The sequence below is a fragment of the Erythrolamprus reginae genome, chromosome 6 (genome assembly GCF_031021105.1).
Source record: "Erythrolamprus reginae isolate rEryReg1 chromosome 6, rEryReg1.hap1, whole genome shotgun sequence".
In the NCBI taxonomy this organism is placed as follows: Eukaryota; Metazoa; Chordata; class Lepidosauria; order Squamata; family Dipsadidae; genus Erythrolamprus; species Erythrolamprus reginae.
This window is the reverse complement of record NC_091955.1, coordinates 298,906-318,569: the sequence shown is the minus strand read 5'-3', so window position 1 is coordinate 318,569 and position 19,664 is coordinate 298,906. Positions and strand designations below refer to the sequence as shown.

At 46.3% G+C, this 19,664-nt stretch overlaps 1 protein-coding gene across 2 annotated transcripts in view; it reads left to right on the top strand.

The window, feature by feature from the left end:
• The window catches only part of SEMA3A (semaphorin 3A), a 103,513-nt gene that overhangs the window by 62,671 nt on the left and 21,178 nt on the right, over positions 1-19,664 (top strand). For both annotated transcript variants that reach the window (XM_070754933.1, XM_070754932.1), the window contains 2 exons: positions 10,332-10,428; positions 12,993-13,112. In XM_070754933.1, the coding sequence (XP_070611034.1) occupies positions 10,332-10,428; positions 12,993-13,112 (217 nt within the window). The remainder of the gene's footprint in view (positions 1-10,331; positions 10,429-12,992; positions 13,113-19,664) is intronic.

The following is a 19,664-nucleotide window of genomic DNA, read 5'->3' as shown; positions in this document are numbered from 1 at the left end:
AAGAAGCAGTTATCTAAACCAATATCAAGGCTAATTCGAATATCGAATCAAATAAGCCAGGTGCCTTTTTCCTAGAAGTCGGTCAGAAGAATAATAAGACAATGATGTAGTAACTTTCCTTATGTAATGCAATTTTTAGAATAGAATAGTTTTATCGAACAATATCGAAAAAATTATATCAAGTTTTTAAAAATCACCATATCATTCTTCATAAATAAAATACTGCACATATATTATTTTTGTAACTGATGTAAGTCTTGTCAAGGTTTAAGCTCAGTTTATATGATGCCGTGATTTGTCCTAACACCAGTAATTAACCAACAGCAGTTGTAAAATATTTCTTTTTAGCTGAACTATTTGAAGAGTTTGTTCAGCCATTTGAAACTTAAATTGGGATATTGAAATTTTTACAGGTATAGTTTTTCTCAGTGAAAGTATCATGGCTAGTAACAAGAAGGTCATTATTGTTACCTGAAGCAGTTACCATATCTCAATGCATTGGCAATTTTTTGCATGAAGAATAAGTTGATTGGTGAATTGGTATCCATGTAGAATGAATGAATGAATGAATGAATGAATGAATGAATGAATGAATGAATGAATGAATGAATTAATTAATTAATTAATTTCAGATTTTGGCTTTAACTTCATTGATTGTATCCCGTCTTCCACATGTCTTTTTGCTGCCTTATTAGCATAAATGAGGTGGGGCTTCAGATTCAATCATAAATAAAGTGCAGGTGTATGTCAGAGAGTGAAATTGCATAGAGATAAGGATGCATTGAAAAAGAGACCCAGCTGGGCCCCTTGTGGAAACGGCCTTTTCACTGCCCCTTGCCTCCGTCCGGGGCTATTTTTTCCGGTTTATGGCCCCAGGTTGCAGAATGAAAGGCTGAGAGACCTTGTAGATTGTCCAGCCTGAAGAACTTCCTAATGATGATGAGTTGGTAGGTGAAGCAGTGAGTGAGAGAGAAGAACCGGACACTGAAGCTGTTGCCGTCTGCTGAGATCTTGGAGGTAGTTTTGGTGGAGTCATATTTGATAATGAAGGGTTTTATTCTAACCTTTCTGTTCAGGATAATTGTACACGGCATTAATGTCTTGGAAAGAGGGTCGCATTTAAAGTTCTGTGTAGCACTTTAATTCCACAACGGTCCCTCATTACTTTGGAAATAGTTTTGCTTGTAAAGATCCAAATAAGTACAGAAAAATAGAATAAATAATGTAGTCTTGCAAAGGAAGGAAAGCTGAGAGAATTCATCTCCCCCGGGCTGCTCAGGCTGTAACCTGCCTGCATTCCTTGCTTGATATTGACCCCCGTGTTCACCCGGGTCAGGGATGGGGCTCCGGTCAGGTCTGGTTTTGCCCCGAGGAAATAAAGCCGATCCTTCATCTCACCACACAACGAGTCCGCTTCCTCTGTCCACCTGGGCTGCCCCGAGATTTGGACTTGGGTCGGGAGTTCCTGCTCCAAAGGATCCCATGAGTCATTATTACGGGTGTCTCCCTTTGCCTAAATGCCTTCCGCCTCGTAGGCCGTGGCTTTCGCTTGGATCTCTTGGGAGACCAGGCCCAATGTCTTTTCATCCCTTTTTCTTTTTTGATTAAGACACAAAAACATACACTGGTTGGGATACGTTACGTCCCCATTTCTATCAGAAGTTCAATCGGAGATATTTACATTTTTACATTATAACGTTTATGCTTGCACATTTTTTATTTAAACTCCAAAAAAAATTACTTTTATCTATTGCTAATCTTTTAGGTGATATTTCTATTTAATTTCAATACTTGATTATCCAGATCTTGAGAGTGGCGAGGATTACCTACGCCCCCAGCAATGGAAAAATGAAGAGATACCAAAAAGAAGGAATGATAACAAACCTACTTGGCTGCCCTTGAGTTCTCACGTAGGCCCTGCATGTATCAAAAGTGTCAGACATACAGCAAGGCAACATATTGGAGACGGGAGGTGTTGGTGGGTTCTTGCTCTGGCCTAAGTAGAGGCACTCAGTAAGTATCGCAAAGGAAACCCCCAGGGGACGTTGGTTCCGAAGGTGAAGGCTTGGCCCTATTAAATACTGTGAGGATTCTGATCATTATTCCAGGAGACAAGCAACACCTCTTCCACGTCAGAATCTACATTCAACGGAGAAACAGAGTTTTGGTTCTTGGAGGGGGAAAAATGGCACCCTGGAAAATGTCTTCATTTTCCTGCCCCACATAGTCCACTTACTGGCCAAGATCAGGCCACTGTTGCTGATGACCAGGATCAGGGGTCAACGGAGAAAGAACTGGGGCAAATCTGGATCTCTCGTGAACTCACTGACAGTAGGAGAGGAGATTGTTGACTAAGTAACCCACTCAACGGACCCCAAGCCCTACACTGAGAGGAGGCCTCAGAGAGGACATTCGGAAACTCTCCGTGGCCACGCCCACCCAACAACTGGGCAGAGACCCCCCTGCTAAAAATGCTGAAGCCCCCCACCCCCCTTGGCTACAACGGATCAAAAAGAAAGCAAAGTTGGCAATCATACCAGGTGGCTTTGGGGAGGCAGGTTCCTCAACAAGGGAAAACCTGACCAAGGCTGCTGGTCATCTTTTAACACAATGATTAGGCAGTTAAGGATTTAGCCCTTGTTTCAAACTGGCTGAAAAGACACTTGGGCCCTAAAATTAGGGGAATCCGGCTGCTCTCGAGAGAAGACACAGTTGTCGCTTCAGTTGGATATTGAACCTATTTGCCTGTGAAAGGGAGGAAGGCCGAGTGGTGAGAGGCAGAGTCCGGAGAGAAGGTGCACCGAGATAAATCCCCCCTCCCCCACCACCCTTTGGGTCAAGAGAGCTGGCCTTTGCTTTGGCGGGAGGGTCTCCCCTTTTCACCACCCCTTCCCCTCCATCTGGGGGGGGGGGGGCGTGAGTGTTTGCTGAGCCTTATCTTGCCTTCCAGCCAGCCTCCCTATCTTCCTCCTCCTCCTCCTCCTCCCCCTGACATCACCACTTGGAAAACAGGAGAGCTGAGAAACTTCTGGGGGAAATGTGAAAGGGGGCAGGAGAGAGATAACCAGGGTCCAGCTCCCCAATTTGTCTCCACAGATTTCTTTCCCTGGAACTGATGCCCTGGCGTGTGGGTGAGAAGGGCCTTCTTGGCTGCAGCTCCCAAAAACCTCCACAGGGTCTGCAGATTGTGCAGTCTCCCTCCTTCCTTTTTATTGCTTCAACCCAACCCCCCCCCCCAAAAAAAAAGAAAAACAAAGCAAGGACTGCAGGAAATGACAAAACAACACCAAACACAGACAGAATCCCTCCAAACTCCCCTCCAGATTGACAGGCAGAATCAATGAAACCTCGTCCACACAAAACTCTTTCCATCTAATTCACAAATAACAGCTTGTTTCTTCAAAGACAACTTTCCTGCTGACAGTGCAGAATTCTCATTTCTGGCTTGATGTGTCCACATGTAATTTCATCTGGACTTAGGTGCCGCCCAACCCCAGGGGACTGAGTGGATCGGTTACACACTCTGACACATAAACAGTGTGTAGAGGCTGCATTGAGCCTTATTTTTCTTGTAAAAACCGTATTGACCACCACGTCAGTGTTTCCCCCAGACGGGGCAATCGCAGAACAAATTCAAATCCTGTGCGTAACACACCCCAAATGTGTGATGCTTCCTACCCCAAACACGCTGTTTCAGACATCCCATAAACATGAGGCTGTGAGAGAGACGCAGGGGCTGCAAGAAACATAACTTTAAATGTATTTAAAACATAAGTGAGCATCGGTTTGACGTAGCAGATGTTCTGGCTCTGGTTTTCAGAATCCATGCAAATTGCCAACATTTATCAAGCCAAAGATTGGCAGAGAAACAAGGCTGCGCAATCTATCACACAGGAGACACATATTGAATGAAACTGGATGGGAAGAAGAAGAAGAGTTGGATTTAAAAGGGGATAAAGACACTTTAATAACTTGTATTACGCTGGTTATTTCACCACCACCACCACCACCCCATTAGCTGAAAGTGTGAACTCCAGTACTGGAAGTCAGAGGGCTTAGTGTGAAATGGAACTACAATTAAAGTGGAAGATGATTCAATCAATGTCAAAAATAATAAGGAAGATGCAATATTATTCATCTCTGATCAATCACCAGAACAAAAACTAATAATTCTCTCTCAGAATTTGTCTAAATAGATTTTTTTTTTGGTCAAAAAGAAAAAGCAGACTTTTGAATAATAATAATAATAATAATAATAATAATAATAATAATAATAATAATAATAATAATAATATGGTTAAACGTTTTTGAAATATGTGTTCCAGGCCACTTTTATTATGATTATTATCAAGAGAGGGTTATCAAATGTCAGTGGTAATTTCTATCTTGTAGTTCATTTCACAACCTAAATTTAACTCTATTACAATGCATACAATTATTCACAGGAGCTCTGAATCGAAAACAAATCTCCAATATCCTATGTCCGGAGTCCACTGAAATAGATATATTTTACTGCCTACGCCAGTTCTGTATTATTCAGAAGGGAACCATTTATATATTCTTGGAGAAAAAAAATCCATAAGCTTGTTTAAAACCGAATTCTATAGAGTAATTTTAACTTGTCAAAGAAGACATTGTAATTATGTCTGCTGGAACATACATCTCAAAGGACGCCAGTGCAGTCAATTTTTCATAGCTGATTTTATACTCCAACCATGCTATTTATGAGTGGAAAGTTATTATTTCTTTTTGAAAGGGGGAATATGGAAAGGGCGTCTCTTTCTTGACAGCCCCGAGGGAGCTCAATCGAGTCAGGCAACAACAGCCAGATTGTCACAGCCATTCCCCACTCGAGGACTTGATCTATACAATTCAGGACCATCGTACAGCAAATGCATCTATAATTCCACAATTGGTCCAACTATTTAAAGCAAAGCAGCTCCTACGGCAAGACCTGAACTCAGGTCCCTTCACTCCTGCGCCAAGTTGGCTTCCTGCACAAAATATTATGAAAGCTGTTGGATATATTGCGTTAGAAACAAATTATTTTTGCTACGTAATACGTGGTGCAAGTGGGCGTCAGAGGTGATAGTTGTGTGGGCAGTCAAGTGGACCTGGCGACTCCCAAGGCCTCCGGACACTCTCTGCAGCTGCTTGGTTCCTAGCATGGAGTCGTCATCAGCCGAGTCAAATTGAGGGGTTTTCAGCCATTTGCAGGTTATTAAAGTAATTGCGTTCCCCCTAGGTTGGCAGTTGTAGCTCATGCATTGCACTGTGTGCAGGGTGAGTGTGGCTGTTGTGAGTTAGATGTGGGAGACAGCAGGCGCGTTTTCACTCCATCTGGATGGTTTGCTCTGAGTCGGAGTGACGCTGCGCTAGGGCAAGGACTGCGGGCGATGAACGGCGACAGATATCGGGAGCTTCTGGGTTGACCCTCTTTATTATTATTATTGTTATTATTGGCCACGATTCCTTTGAAATTAATTTAACTTTTCCATTTGTCGACTTGTCCTGCGTAGAGTTGTTCTCCTGCCGTGTGAGTTGTCCCAGACCCACAATACCCACTAGGCTGCACTGCCGCTTTCCCAAAGAAATCCAAGGGATCAGACAAGGAGCCTCCGTCTTGATTTCTTTGTCCAGCCAAAACCTGGGCAGAGGTGGGCAACGTTTGCACCACCAGCCGCCCTGCAGGTCCAGAATCTCAACATTGATGGAGAACTACATTTTATAGATACATTTACGACCATTGGGAGGTCGAGTGGACCCTGGACTAAAGCTTCTGAAAGCCTCTTTGACTGTAGCAAATCAAACTAAACGGTTGCAAGAAACGTAGAGGGCAAAAGAGGAACAGAATGATATTAATTTTGAAAATCATTGCAATTTTGCAGGATTCGCTTAAGAACAGTCCCTGCAGAAACAATTATGCTTGATAAATTCTTGTCCAAATGTACTTTGAGAAACGCAGTGCAGGATTCATAATAACTCAGGCCCAGAGACGGCTGCGTATCTCACGGTGTTGCATCTGCCGGCTATTTAATAACTTCCACATAGGAAACAGGCATTCATCACAGGGTAGCATTTGTTTGTTTTTGTCCAGAGATTTTTCCTGTGTGGAGGCGATAGATGACGCATGACAAAGCTGCATGTGGTTGCAGAGAGATTCCAATGCTCAGGCTCCTCCGAGGATTGTTCAGTGTTCCTGATGGTATCTTAGGTCAGGGAATACGGCATTTCTGACGTCCTCACACAGTGTTAGGCCCTCGCCCACCTCTGTGGGGTCACCTTCGTGGGCCTTCGTCTAGTAACAAGGGGGGTGAGATCCTCTACTTGGCGCCCATCTCCTCCTCAGTGTCAGCCCTTCATTCTCAGGAATGAAATGACGACTCTCAAGTATTTCAAGCCCATCAAACGTTTTGACTGCACCAATCGGGGAGTTTCCCCCCACCGCATGCCTGGTCAGGGGGCCCATTCATCAGCTCCACTTGCCAAGTTCCTCCCCCCTCCGCTTCCCATGGCCCCTTCCTCTCCCCAAAACTGGCCAGGAACCAAAGAACAACGCATCTCACTCCGTGTCCCCAAGGAGTGTGGAGCGCATAGAAGTGCGCGCACTCTGGAATCAAGACGTAGGAAGACATTTATGGGTCTAGGAGGGAGCCCCAGTGTCAGGGAAACGTGCAGAGATCAACTCCAGGCCATTCGTTCCAAAGCATCCGGTCTAAAAGTGAAGGTCCCTTCATGACGGGGAAAATATTTTCTCGCTTTCTATCTCAAGTGGAGCTTCGTGGCACCAACGTCCACATCAACGGTTCAACAACCAATGGGAGGCTTTCGCTTCCCTACTAACCCAAATCTGTGTGAGGGTCTGAGCTGCCATTGTCCTCACCCGATTTTACTGGCCGGTCTCCTACCAAAGGCATCCTGCCCCTCTTAGTCCAGGAACCGTGTCCAGCTGACTTTCTACCCCAGGAGCAATTGGCCGAGCTACAAAAGCTCTTTCCTCGATTTCACTGCCACCAAATTAAATCCACGTGGTTGCAGCGGAGAGACAAGGCTGAGCAGGCCTAGAAATTGTCCCCTTGTATTCCAGGAAACAGGCAGCATAAAAAAACAGGTCTCAGCTTCTGAGCTCAGAATCGCACAGGACTGTAATGGGGAGGGGTATGGGAGGGTCCTTCCAAGGGCCTGGGCATCCAGTCCAGGGAGACGGGCGGACGGTAGCTGGTCCCATGGCCTCTCTTTAAATCCCCCCATCATCTCTCAAGGCAGCTCCACCCTCAGCATTTCACCTTCTGCCCAGGTAAACTGGGCCCCTTGTGATTGGACCCCATTCTTCCTTCTTTTGGGAAAACGCCACGTGGTTCCTATGTAACGCAGAGTCCAGCGCTTGGCTTGAAGGCGAGGGTCAGGTCGTGCGGTCTTCTCCTGGACCGGATATTATTATTAAGTGCGGCCTGACCCATGAAGCATTCGGAAGCATATCGGTTTTTCTTAATTTCTACTAGAACTTCATCTGATCTCTCAGCTGCATCCCCTGGTTATAGTTGGTAAATATAAAACTTTAAAAATAAAGTTGCTATTAACCGAGTAAAGTTGGATGTTGACAGTGTGCTGAATGATAAGCATCAGGTCTTAAACATTAGCAAAAGCAATAACACTTAGACTTATATGCCGCTTCTTCCTACTGCTTTTAACAGCCCTCTCTAGGCAGTTGACAGAGAGCCAGCCTTTTGCAAACCCCAACAATCCGGGTCCTCATTTGACACACACACCCCCTGGAAGGACGGAAGGCTGAGTTGACCTCCAGCCGGTGGTGGGATTTGAACTGCTGAACTACAGCTGGCAGTTAGCCGAAGGAGCCTGCAGGGCTGCACTCTAACCAATGCGCCACCCCGGCTGTTGGCGGGTGGTATACCAGTAGAGGGTAGTTCTCACGCTACAGGCCCAAACTTCTGAGTTTCCCTAATGCGTCTAGTAGGACACAATTTTTTGGGATCAATGAATAAATCCAGCAGGGCTTTACGTAAAGGATTTGGTGGGTCCGTAAACCTGGGCTCAATTCACGGTGCTGGCTGCTGCCTTTGAGGTTCTCCATGGGTCAGAGAGAGCCACAATGTTCATTTCCTGATCTTGTTTTTATCCCGACATTAGTTGGCTGAGAATGACTGGAGTCGCCCCTTGGAGGAAGGGAGGGGGCAAGGGGAAGGGGGGAAAAACACCCTGAAAATGGGAACTATTCCACCGAGGGCAGTGGTAGCACTTATGGTATGTCAGGAGTGGCAGCAGGGCTACAACCTAAGAGCGTGAATGTCCGGGGGTCAAAGATGGTCTTATCTCTCAGCCAGGCTGTTTCAACTGATTTGTAGAATACGGAGTTGGGGAAAGTTGAGTTAGAAAAACCGACAACGGGATGACGACTTAATACAAGGCAGGTTTCTTCCTCTTTGTTCCCCTGATATTTTCTTTGCTAACAAACTTACCAACTTTTCCTCTCGTCCTTCCCTTCAAGCGGTCAAAAGCGCCGACTCTGCTCCTCCAAGCAGCTCATATATCTACACAGCTGATGTCTCAGGGGCAACTTGTGCATGGTGACATTATCGTCCAAATTGTGCAGTGATGTATTTGCGTCATGACTTTTGATAAAGTTGTCAAGTACAAAAGCTCTACCATTTTTGTGACGACACCTTTGTATTTTCCTTCTTTTACACACAGAGAGAAAGGGAAGGGAAAATTGCGCACAAGGAAGCTTTTCATCATAATTCGTCCCAACTTTTTTCTCTAGGAAACATCCAGAAGCCCAAATCTGTTTATCTGTGGCCTGAAACAGACCCTCCCCCACGAGCACCCTGTGATTTTGCTAAAATGTGTAACTGAGTCTTAAGAAAGGGAAAAAAGGAGAGTGTGTGTTTTATGATCCTAAAAAAGAACTAGAGGGAAAATGAATAATATTGCAAATCCTTTGCTCCAACCGCATAGATGCATGAAATGATGCTGTAATTCAGCAGAGCACTTGATTCATCTATTGAAGTGGATTCCAATCCACAAAACCATTGCACCAAAAATAGTTTTGCTGGTCTTGGAGATTTTAAAAGGGTTTTTCGTTGGTTTGGTTTCTTTTCATCCTGTAATCTTTAATCTGGGACTTTTCTTTCGGCTGATGTATTTGTGCCGGATCCTTCGGTGGGTTCCTCTCACTCAAGTCTCTTTCCTCCGGCCCTTTTAGTTTGACCCATGGGCTCCATTGGTGTCTTTTCCCTCTTCTTTTCGCTTTTCCTTAGCTGCTTACCTGATAAACCTCTTTGGAGTCTAGAGTCAGTCTTTCCTTTCCCAATCAATAGTCTTTGCCTCTCCCCCACCCTCTCAGGTGCCTGAAAAGTCAGTCTCCCTCTCTTCCCCTCCCTCTTTCTTTCTCTCTCTCTCTCCTTCTCTCCCTCCCTCCCTCTCTCTAGCTTCCTTCCTTCCTTCCTTTCTTTCGACAGGGATAAATTGAACTCCTGGCAATAAATGTCACCTTCAATAATCCCAAATTTATTTTTATTTGTCGATATTGGTAGTATACAAAGAAATGACAGTTTATATTCACAAGATGGGTACTAATGAGAGGGAGACATGACTGAGGACAGGGGACGGAAGGCATGCTGGTGAACTTTTGCAGACCCCTCATTGACCTCTCAGGAATCGGGTGAGGTCAACAGTGGAGAGCCTTAAGGGTAAAGTTTTGGGGGTTTGGTGATGATACTACAGAGTCTGGTAGTGAGTTCCAGGCATCAACTACTTGGTTGCTGAAGTCATATTTTCTACAGTTAAGTTTGGAGAGGTTCACTTTGAGTTTGTATCTGTTGTGTGCTCGTGTGTTGTTGTGGTTGAAGCTGAAGTAGTCGTTGACAGGAAAGACGTCGTAGCAGATGATTTTATGGGCTATGGAAACAAAGGCATTGCCGCAATTGTGTAGGTATCAAAAAGTCTCTAAAAAGAGTTTGAAGACCCATGAAACCTCTCTGATGATGAAAGCGATCTAAGCTTCATAGAAACTTAAAAGCCACTTTGCAGAAACACACCAGGAAAGAGACTTTGGTGGCCCAGAGGCTTAAAAAGAAGTAGAAAGACGTCTCTACTTAGTCCACCAGAAAGCAATTCACCCAGTTCTATAAAGTCACGCTTGCTTTGTTATCTGGTACATTGACCATCAAATAAGAAAGAAAGCGTAAGAAAGAGAAATAACAATAGCTAGCTGGTGGGTTAAAAATAAATGCACAAATGGTTTTTATGAGTTACACATCTCCAGTAATCAGTCTGCTAAGATCCACCATTTGCTCGTCCCTTCTTCTCAACAGGACAACAACATCTTCAAGCTGGAAGATTCACATTTTGAAAACGGCAGAGGCAAAAGCCCCTACGACCCCAAACTTCTGACAGCTTCTCTCTTAATAGGTATGTAGCATGAAGCAGCTTCAGACACACAGACACACACAAACACACAACCCAAAACTTCTGCCTCTGTTCCTTCCAATTATTGTACCCAGCTCTGATTTGACTCAAAGTTCAGATCTGGAGACAGGACAAATGAGTTTGATTTACAGCCAAGATCTGAAGACAGACAGATTCTTCAAGATCTGAGGTTGGGGGCAGGGTTATAAAAGAAGAAGTAAAGGCCTTTATGTTCCATTGGACAATAACTGGATGCCCAGAGGAGGCCTCCATCCTCACGTGGACAGAAGCGGCAAGGACAAGGGGGGGGGTCTTGGGCAAGGGCCGGTTTCCTGGGCTTGAAGCCCCTCAGAAAGAGCTGGGCCGCCTGGTGCTGCCGATTGAAGCACCAGCCTGGTCCCAGCAATTGGTTCTTCCTGCAGACGAGGGTTGGGTGCTTCTCCTTATGAGGGTGCGAATGTTGCCTGAATCAACGGGTGAGCAGCCACCCTGCAGAGCTCTGGACCCCCCAAAGACCCCTTTAGACAACCCAGTGTTTCCAAACACAATCCTCGGGCACCCTCCCCGCAAATAAATGTTGCATTTCTTGAATTGCTCTCAATACGAAAAATAGAGAATCGATTTGGGGGGGGAGGGGGTCATATTTCTCCCGCTGTGACTAACTCCAGGCTCTTTTCTCAAAGTTTCAGGCTTCTTATTTATTTATTTATTTATATAAAAGTAAACTTTATTTAAACCCACAAAACACAACACATGACTTTGCATGACTTTACAGGGTCCTTGAGGAGTTGAGCGGCATATAAATTAGATTAATAGATAAATAAAATAAATGTCAGCGTGGGGGGATTTGCAGGCGAAAACCACGTAGGGGCTTCAGTACTGGCTGCCACCTGCTTCACCCCCTCGTTGCCCCCAACCTCATCGTAGCAGAGAGAAATAAACTATAATCCTGTCAATCAGAGAAGGACGCCAGCCCAGGCCTGGGAATTCGGCTCCACTCGACTGGTTCCAAGCCTGGAGATTCACCTGAGTTGTTTTATGGCCGTGGTCTGTTTTATGGCTCTCCAAAGTTGGCTGGTCAGCCCCGGTGGGTGCCTGGATCCGAAGACCTTCAGAAGGTCTCACGCCTGGGACTCGATCTGCCACGACCGTTGCCAAGAGGAGGAGGCAGGTGCGCCCACCAGCCTCCCCCCTTTGCCTCCTGGCCAGCCAGCTTGCAAAACACTTGGCCAGTTCCCCTTTGGCCTGTGGTCCTGGGGAGCGGGCAGGCGGCTTCTGCCTCAGAAGAACAGGGCGGCATAGTTGGGTGGGACCTTGGAGGTCTTCTAGTCCAGCCCCCTAGGCCATTCCCGCCTCTTGGAAGCCTCCCGTGTCGGCGTATGCACAACGTCTGCAGGCCGCGTCATTCGGGGGGCCTTGCCTGGGATTCAGGGACTGCTGTCACTAAATGAGGCCAAGCGATGTGGCCGCGCTCCAGGACTGCATCAATCCACAATGGAAAGGGCTGTCCCGTGTCCAGCACTGCCCGTCACCCAACTCCCTGCTCAGCCGGAGCAAAGAGGAAAGCGGCTTTCCAGGCAAATAAATTAACCCCTGCAGGTTTTTCAGAAGAGATTGGGCAAGAGGCAAGGGGCTGGACTAGAGGACCTCCAAGGTCCCACCCAACTCTCTGTTCTTCTGAGGGCGCCCAGTGCCAACCACGGAGGCCCAGGGAATCCAGAAACAGTTCATAGTTTGATGTCACTTGAGCGTCAGGAAGAGAGTGGAAGTGGTGTCTCTCCTCCAGATGTGCTTTGAAAGATGAAAAGTATTTCAGGGCTCTTGTTTTTTCGACTGCAGCACTTAAGGAAAGGAAATGGTTCCGTGTTTTAACAAATCCTTTGTGCTCTTAAAAACGACACCAGGGGGGGGGGGAGGAGTGCAGGGCAGGCTGCCTCCGTTTGGAAACCGAAATGATTGGTGGGAATTACCCAGAGGGCACTTCCTGAAACACACACAGCCCTTCGCTTTGCAGTAACTTGCACCTTGGATTTACTCGAGGGAGGAGGGGGGGGTCCTTAAAAGGCAGGTGTATAACTGAGCGCCTGGAGCACAAAACATTTGTGTGGTGGAATTTCTGGGCCAAGATTGTCTTTGAACGAAAAGGAAGAGGGCAAAACCAGCCCAAAGCCTGTGATGGCACCTGGCCACATGAAGTGCACACAACTCAGCTTTTCGTCTGCACTTAAATATGTATTCTTTGCTGCATAAATTTGAGTATTTGTAAGTAAAACCGGACACGGCAGAGTCCGAGAGTGTCTAAAGGGGCACAGCCCACTCTAGATGGCACACCGGTTTTGCCTCTGGCTGACGTTTTCCGTGGCAAATCCAAAATCTCAGCAGGGTTAGGGTTAGGGTTAAGGTTAGGGTTAGGGCTAGGGGTTAGATTGGGGTTAGGGCTAGGGGTTAGAGTTAATGTTAGCGTTAGGGTTAGCATTAGGGTTAGGGGTTCGGGTTCTGCCCTGGGAACCCATGGTGGGAGGCTTTCTCCTTTGCCGTTTCTGACCCGCTGCAATTCCATGTTACAGATGGCGAGCTCTACTCAGGAACAGCGGCAGACTTTATGGGCAGAGACTTCGCCATCTTTCGCACCCTGGGGCAGCACCACCCGATCCGGACCGAGCAGCACGATTCCCGGTGGCTTAACGGTAAGTCTCCTTCCCCCTCTCTGTTTCCTTCACGTTCGCCAGATTCTAGCACGACGGACTTCCTTTTGGCACCAAGCGGCTGCGCGATAAATATGTAAGAGGTCCATAAAATTCACGGGAGTCACATCCATCCCCTCGATGGAGATCTCGGCCTCCGCATGGATTGCAGGGTTGTTTCTGGTGCCAGGGAGCGCGTAAGAGAGCGCCACTGCTGTCGGCCTTTGGAAACAGACTTTGTACGAGATGGTTTCCTTCCCTTCCATCGTGAGACCAAAGGTTGCCTTATGCTTTGCACTGACTTTCATTGATGTACAAAGGTTGGCTGGCTCCCACACATCCGTGTCCTCTTCTTCAGCCAGAAGGACTTTTCACGTACCCGGAGTCCGTTTCTAACCTGAGGTTCTTGAGGAAGCGTATTTGCACGCAGGATGGAGAAAGAGACCTTGATGTCCTCCCAACAGAGGCGCTTCCAGAGGCAAATCTGGTCTCGTTTGTTGGGTCCCAACACGTCCATCCAAAAGGGGGGAGAGAAAGGGAAGGTCTCCCCGTGAATCTGCCCTAGCAGAGAGGGGACATTTTGTCCCAAAATCCAACACAACCGAATTAGAGGGATCTTTTCTTCTGAACGCAACTCAATCAGGCTGCAGGATCAAAGGGAAGAGGCTGTTAAGCTCCATACTGGTTCTCCCACCCAGAACCTGACAGGCTGGTCCTTCGACTTGACCATTCCTCTCGATTCAGATGTTCCCTTTTCTTTCTGCTTCACTTTCCCCGCAGCCTCCTTGGGAAGGTCAGGCATCTTTGAAGGATGGCACCCATAGGCAGTTTATTAAAAAAAAAAAAACACCACCAGATGGCAATTATGCCCTCACCGTTGCAGCCAACACTTGATTGTTCTCGCTCTCTCGCTCTCTCTACACACACACAAACATGAGCAAAATAAGTAAGGTAAGTGAAGGTTGCAACTCCACGTCTTGTGGGAGGTTTGGGGCCTGGTGTCTCCACTCTGACATTTTTATTACATTTTGCAACGGATTCTTTTCATCCCAAACATGTGAATTTTATCCGCTTTAAGCCCCGTCTTCATGTACAGGTTCATCCTGGGTCCCTCTGGGCCTCTCAGAAGTTCCAGCTCAGAGTCTACGTAGAGTGTAGAAGCTGCGTCTCTGAAAACCCTTGAGCTGCAAAGGGTTGTTGTTGTTTTTCTTTGCAAAACTAAAGAAGCTGGGAAGCCTTTTGATTAAATCAGCACCTGCGTAGCTCACCAATTGGTCGTCCTGTAGGCGCTCATGGTAATATAAATAAAACAACGGGGAACCTCTGCCAAACTTCCGGTTCTGCTTGGTGTCTGCATAAGAACAGTCCTGGGCAGGTGTGGGTGTTATTCCTTCTTGTCTATATTTTAATTTCTATTACCACCAACGCAGGGGAGGCTCTAGGGCGCCTATGGGACAGACCACCAGTAGCTCCGCCTTGAGCTGTGTGGTCCTTTCTTGCAGAGGGCTTCCTAGTCACCAGGTAGCACCTTCAGTGCCAGGAGGGGGTGAAGTTTGCTGTTTTCTTATATACCGTAAGTTCTCCTGCCAGGGTCGGTGGAGACGTCGCCTTCTCGTTGGTGGTCCTTTTCATTCGGCCATGGTTTACTGCTTTGGTTGTTTCCTTGGTGTTGCTGCTGGTGGAACCCTTTGCTCATCTGGGGGTTGATTGCTGCTAAGAAAGTCTTTCCGACTCTTCCGGTGTGTGAACTTGAACGTTGATTTGTCTGAGTGCCAAACTTGTGGGAATTCCCTCATGTTCAGGGATTTCGCTTGGCCCAGGGTGGCCACAGCTTCCCAGGTGAAATTATGGTTGCCTCCATCAACCGGGTGTTGTGAGATTAAGGTCTTCATATCCTATTTTCTGGCTACTAGTTGGTACTACATGGACCTTCCCTGCTAGTTTGCCCTACGTGGTGGCTGGCAGAGTCCGTGCCCTGTACGTGGTAGAGGGCTCTTGTTTTTCTCTCCCTGGGTCTCCTGGTTTCCCCAAGATTTCTTGGAGGCCTTCAGCTGTTTTGCGTGCTACACTGATGCCAGATGGTTGCAATTGTGTCATCACTTGTGTTGGTTTTGCATTGGTGGGTTGAGTGGTCAGCACTGTATCTATTTTTATAATGGCTGATGTTGTAACGCTGGTCTGTCTGTTGTGGCTGCAGTGTGTTTGTAGCCATCTGAACAATGTGCTTACAGGGCTTCTGTGGTGGGAGTGTGTGTTGCCGCTTCTGTGCTGGGACAGAGAAATGTTGTCGCATCAGGTTTTTCTGCCCTGGAGAGTTCCTGCAAGGCACGAATCGAATCAGCTGCTTCAGTCGGTCGTTCTAGGAGGAGATCTCTCTCTTTTTTTAAATAATTGGGGTTTTTAGATTAGATTTAGATGAGTTTTAACATTTGGGTTTCTTCCGTGTTTCCATCTGTATCTATTCTTGTGTTGTAAGCCGCCCAGAGTCTACGCATAAATAATAAATAATAAGATCTTTCTGTGGGGGCCAAAAACGTAGTAATAGTAACTAGTAGTCCAAGGTTCAGGGCACAGAAAATGTCTTTTAATAATAGCTAAGGACAAGCACTCATTAAATCAATTAAACATGGGTTAGATTTCTGGTGGTTGAAAGCAGGCGATGGTGAGTTCTTGCCCCCCGCTTAGGGCATGAAAGCCCGCTGGGTGACTTTGGGCCAGTCCAGTTCTTCACTTTCTCTCAAACCACGATTCCAGGCTTGAGTGACAAGCCAGTACGTCAACCCTTGCAATCTTCAGTCGACCAGACAAAAGTAGATCCTGCACTTCTGGGGAAATGATGGGAAAACGCTAAGCTTTTCATTAATTGCATGAAGGAGCAGGATTAGAAGCAACAGCTACAGAAGGTACAGAATATGGGTGGACAGGAAAAACCGTGTCATGTCTGGACCTAGAAACCCAGTTTGATGGTGGCTTGGGTTCTCTGGGTAGCCACTTTGCAGCCATGTTCCCTTGTGGCGGAACGGAGCCAAAGGCTCAGTGGGAAAACTTCCCTTTTCCGCATTTGGCATTGATTCTCCCCCAATGGTCCTTGTCCTGCAAGAGCTCCTTTCCCAGAGACACCATCTGCAGACAGATGGGCCTGGCAGCTCAGCAACATTGTCCACCCACCCATCTAAATCTGGATCACATCTGCATGGTGGTTTGGCCAGTCTTGAAGGCAGCGTGCACCCAGTAAGATGGCTGTGTCTGGTGTTATTCCATTCACACCAGGGGAAAGTGAAGGGTTTCCCCCACCCCCACCCCTACAAAACCCCCTTCCTCTGTTGGCAACCTCACGCACCGTGGATCAGAAACCCCAGGAAGTGAGAGGTGGGAGGTTTCCGTCCTCGGCTGGCCCTCTGTGGGAAGGCAAACTTTAGGTGCCGCTCCTATGCGCCCTCTTATGCCTGTTAGTCCCCCTGCTCGGTTCTGTGCCCTCCTGGTTGGTCGCCTATTTTCTTTTCACGCTATGCAAGAGTTCCAGAGGGATGAGCTGCATCCAAGGATTGGTCTGGTGAAGGTTTTGTATGCTCTGGTTAGCAGTGTGAGATGACCGTAGCAGAAGCTACGTAGGATGAGGTCAACAACTCCTGAAGCCTTTTTGGCGATGTTGTTGCAGGGGTCTTGCTGGCTCTGAGGTCACTTGATATGAGGAGTCTTCCGAGGTCTTTGAGGGAGTGAGGGTCTTCTGCAAGGTCTTGTCTATGCCGAACACCTGCTTTTTATCCGATGGAGCTGTTTCTTCCCTCGCCCCACTCGGTGCCTCCAACCAACAAACCTCCTGTTCCGTTGTTTTGTGGTGAGTTCCTGGAAAGCCCCTTTTGCAGGCTGTGCTTACGCTCCACCTCTTGTGTGCAAATACACACGGACTGTGTTGTCTTGATTGGCAAGGAGATCAAAGGCTCCCACGAGGGTCCCACGAGGAAATGAGAGGACGGGAATGAAAAGACGAGAAGAGGGAACCGGAGAGGAAACATATCGCAGGAAACGGTGGAAACAAGACACGGGGGGTGGGGGTGGGCCAATCAAGCGAGCTCTGAAGAAGTTGAGATACTGTCTCTAAGAGGAAGGTTGCGTGGGGGGAGGGGGAGACTTTTCCATTATGATCCGGAGGTGGAAGCTGGGAGTTGCGCATCACCTGCACATTCACGGCCCAGGAAGATTCACCCACAACGGCGCTGTCAGGACGAGGCCTCTGGTGATTTATTTCCTTCCTCGCACAGCTTGTCTCGATTTTGTAAAGAGAATGTATTTCCAATTACTTTAAGAGCAAGATAAATGAAGTGGAAGAGTGCGGTGTGATTACCTACCTAGAGGAATAAAATTTCCACGTTAGAGAAAATAACCCCTTCTTTCCTTCCTTCCTTCCTTCCTTCCTTCCTTCCTTCCTTCCCAGCCTCCACGCAGCCAAAGAATTGGGCTGCAATGCAGGGGGTGGCTGTTGTTGCTGTGGCTGTGGTTGTTTTGCAAAAGTCTTCCCCATTGGCTGTGGGATCTGTTATAACTTAATAACTATTCCTAGTTGTTTCCAACACCCCAAGTGCCAACACCGAAAACTCACCCCTGTCAGAGGACCCACAAATAGGTGAGAGTGTTACACGTTTCAGAGAATATGCAGGAGGGAATCGTCTGCACGACAGATTTTGTGAACTATCATTCACCTTTAAAGTACAAAGGAGAAGAAGAGTGGGTGTGTAGTGACAGGAAGATGGATGGTGTGAGGAGGAGGCACTCGGTCCCCTTCCCTTCTTTCTCAGGGTAATTCTGGCCATATTGACCCCACTGGTTGGTTGGTTGGTTAGTTGGATGGAGAGACGGATGGATGGATGGATGGATGCTGCAACCCAACAAGACCGACACAGACTTCAGAGGAGAATCAGAACTGCAGAATAAAACCATGGCTGCCAACCTGCCTTCCATTGAGGACCTGTAGACTGCATGAGTCAAAAAGAGGGCAGGGAAAATATTGACGGACCCCTCGCATCCTGGAAATAAACTGTTTCAACTCCCTCAAAACAGCACTACAAAGCACTGCACACCAAGACAACTAGACACAAGGACAGATTTTTCCCGAGCACCATCACTCTGTTAAACAAATAATTCCCCTCAACACTGTCAAACTATTTACTGTCTGCACTACTATTACTAGTAGTTTTTTTCCCATCATTCCTATCACCCATTTCCTCCCACTTATGACTGTATGACTGTAACTTGTTGCTTGTATCCTAAGATTTTTTATTAATATTGTTTCTTCATTGCTTATTTGACCCCTACGACAATCATTAAATGTTGTACCACATGATTCTTGACAAATGTCTCTTTTTCTTTTATGTACAGTGAACGCTTATGCACCAAGGACAAAATTCCTTGTGGGTCCAATCACACTTGGCCAATTAAAAAAAAAATCTATTCGATGGATGGATGGATGGATGGATGGATGGATGGATGGATGGATGGTTTGCTTGTTTATTTGCTTACTTACCTACTTACTTGCTTACTTACTCATTTATGGGGGAAATTAACAATATCAATCAAGTGATTCATCCATAAATAATGACACTGTGAGTTAAAACGCTGAGGTTTATTCTTCACATTTTTACTGCTAAACTAAATTGGAAATTACACGTTCTGTCAACATGACTACCAGGCAGGGCTGTCATAATTGATGCAAAAACACTGAATACCCAAAAAGGGTAATGAAGATTATTTTTTTGTGCTCATTTCTGCCAATTGTTGTTTCTGTGCTGTGATGAATTCCAGTTACATGACAAGTTAGTGTAAAAAATAAAAAATAAAAGCCAAACAAAATAATTCAGGCAGAGCTTATTTCAAACTTTACTGCACTGTGGATTTAATCTTCCTTTAATAGATTTTGTGTCAAGTTTGTCTACACTAGCTGCGAAAATTAATTATAAGCTCCACAAAAATATATTCAACGTGATCCCAGTTTTGTAGCTGTCTTTGTCTACAAGGAGCAGAGAGAAAATATATCTGAGAGGGGAGTGAAAATGAAAGACTGAGAACTAAAGAATCGGGTCTAAGACAGGTGTGGAAATACTTCAGATATCTAGACAGGTGTAGAGGTATTTCGTGCTCCCCACCCACATTCCACCTTATGTGAAAACCCTTCAGGAACTCAGCTATTGATGCAAATCCAGTTCAGTTTTGTATTATTGTTCAACGTGAAGGGGTTAAGGATTGTGTTATCAAGGTATCAAGGATGCACATTCACAAAGGAAAACATGGAATTCCCGCAGATATCCAGTAGATATTCAGGAGATACGAGTAATGGTTCAGTCATACAAACCAGATACATTAAAGTGTATAAAATAGTCTTTACTTTACCAAATATCGTAGTCAGGTTAAACAGTCCGGTCATACACAGTCAAATCAGTCAATAACTCTTAATACATTAACGATACTACAAGCCTTACTTGTACAGCTTACCAATACATAAACCATCACCGAACACACAGTTCTTACTACAGCAATCAGCAATACTAAACAGAGAAATAA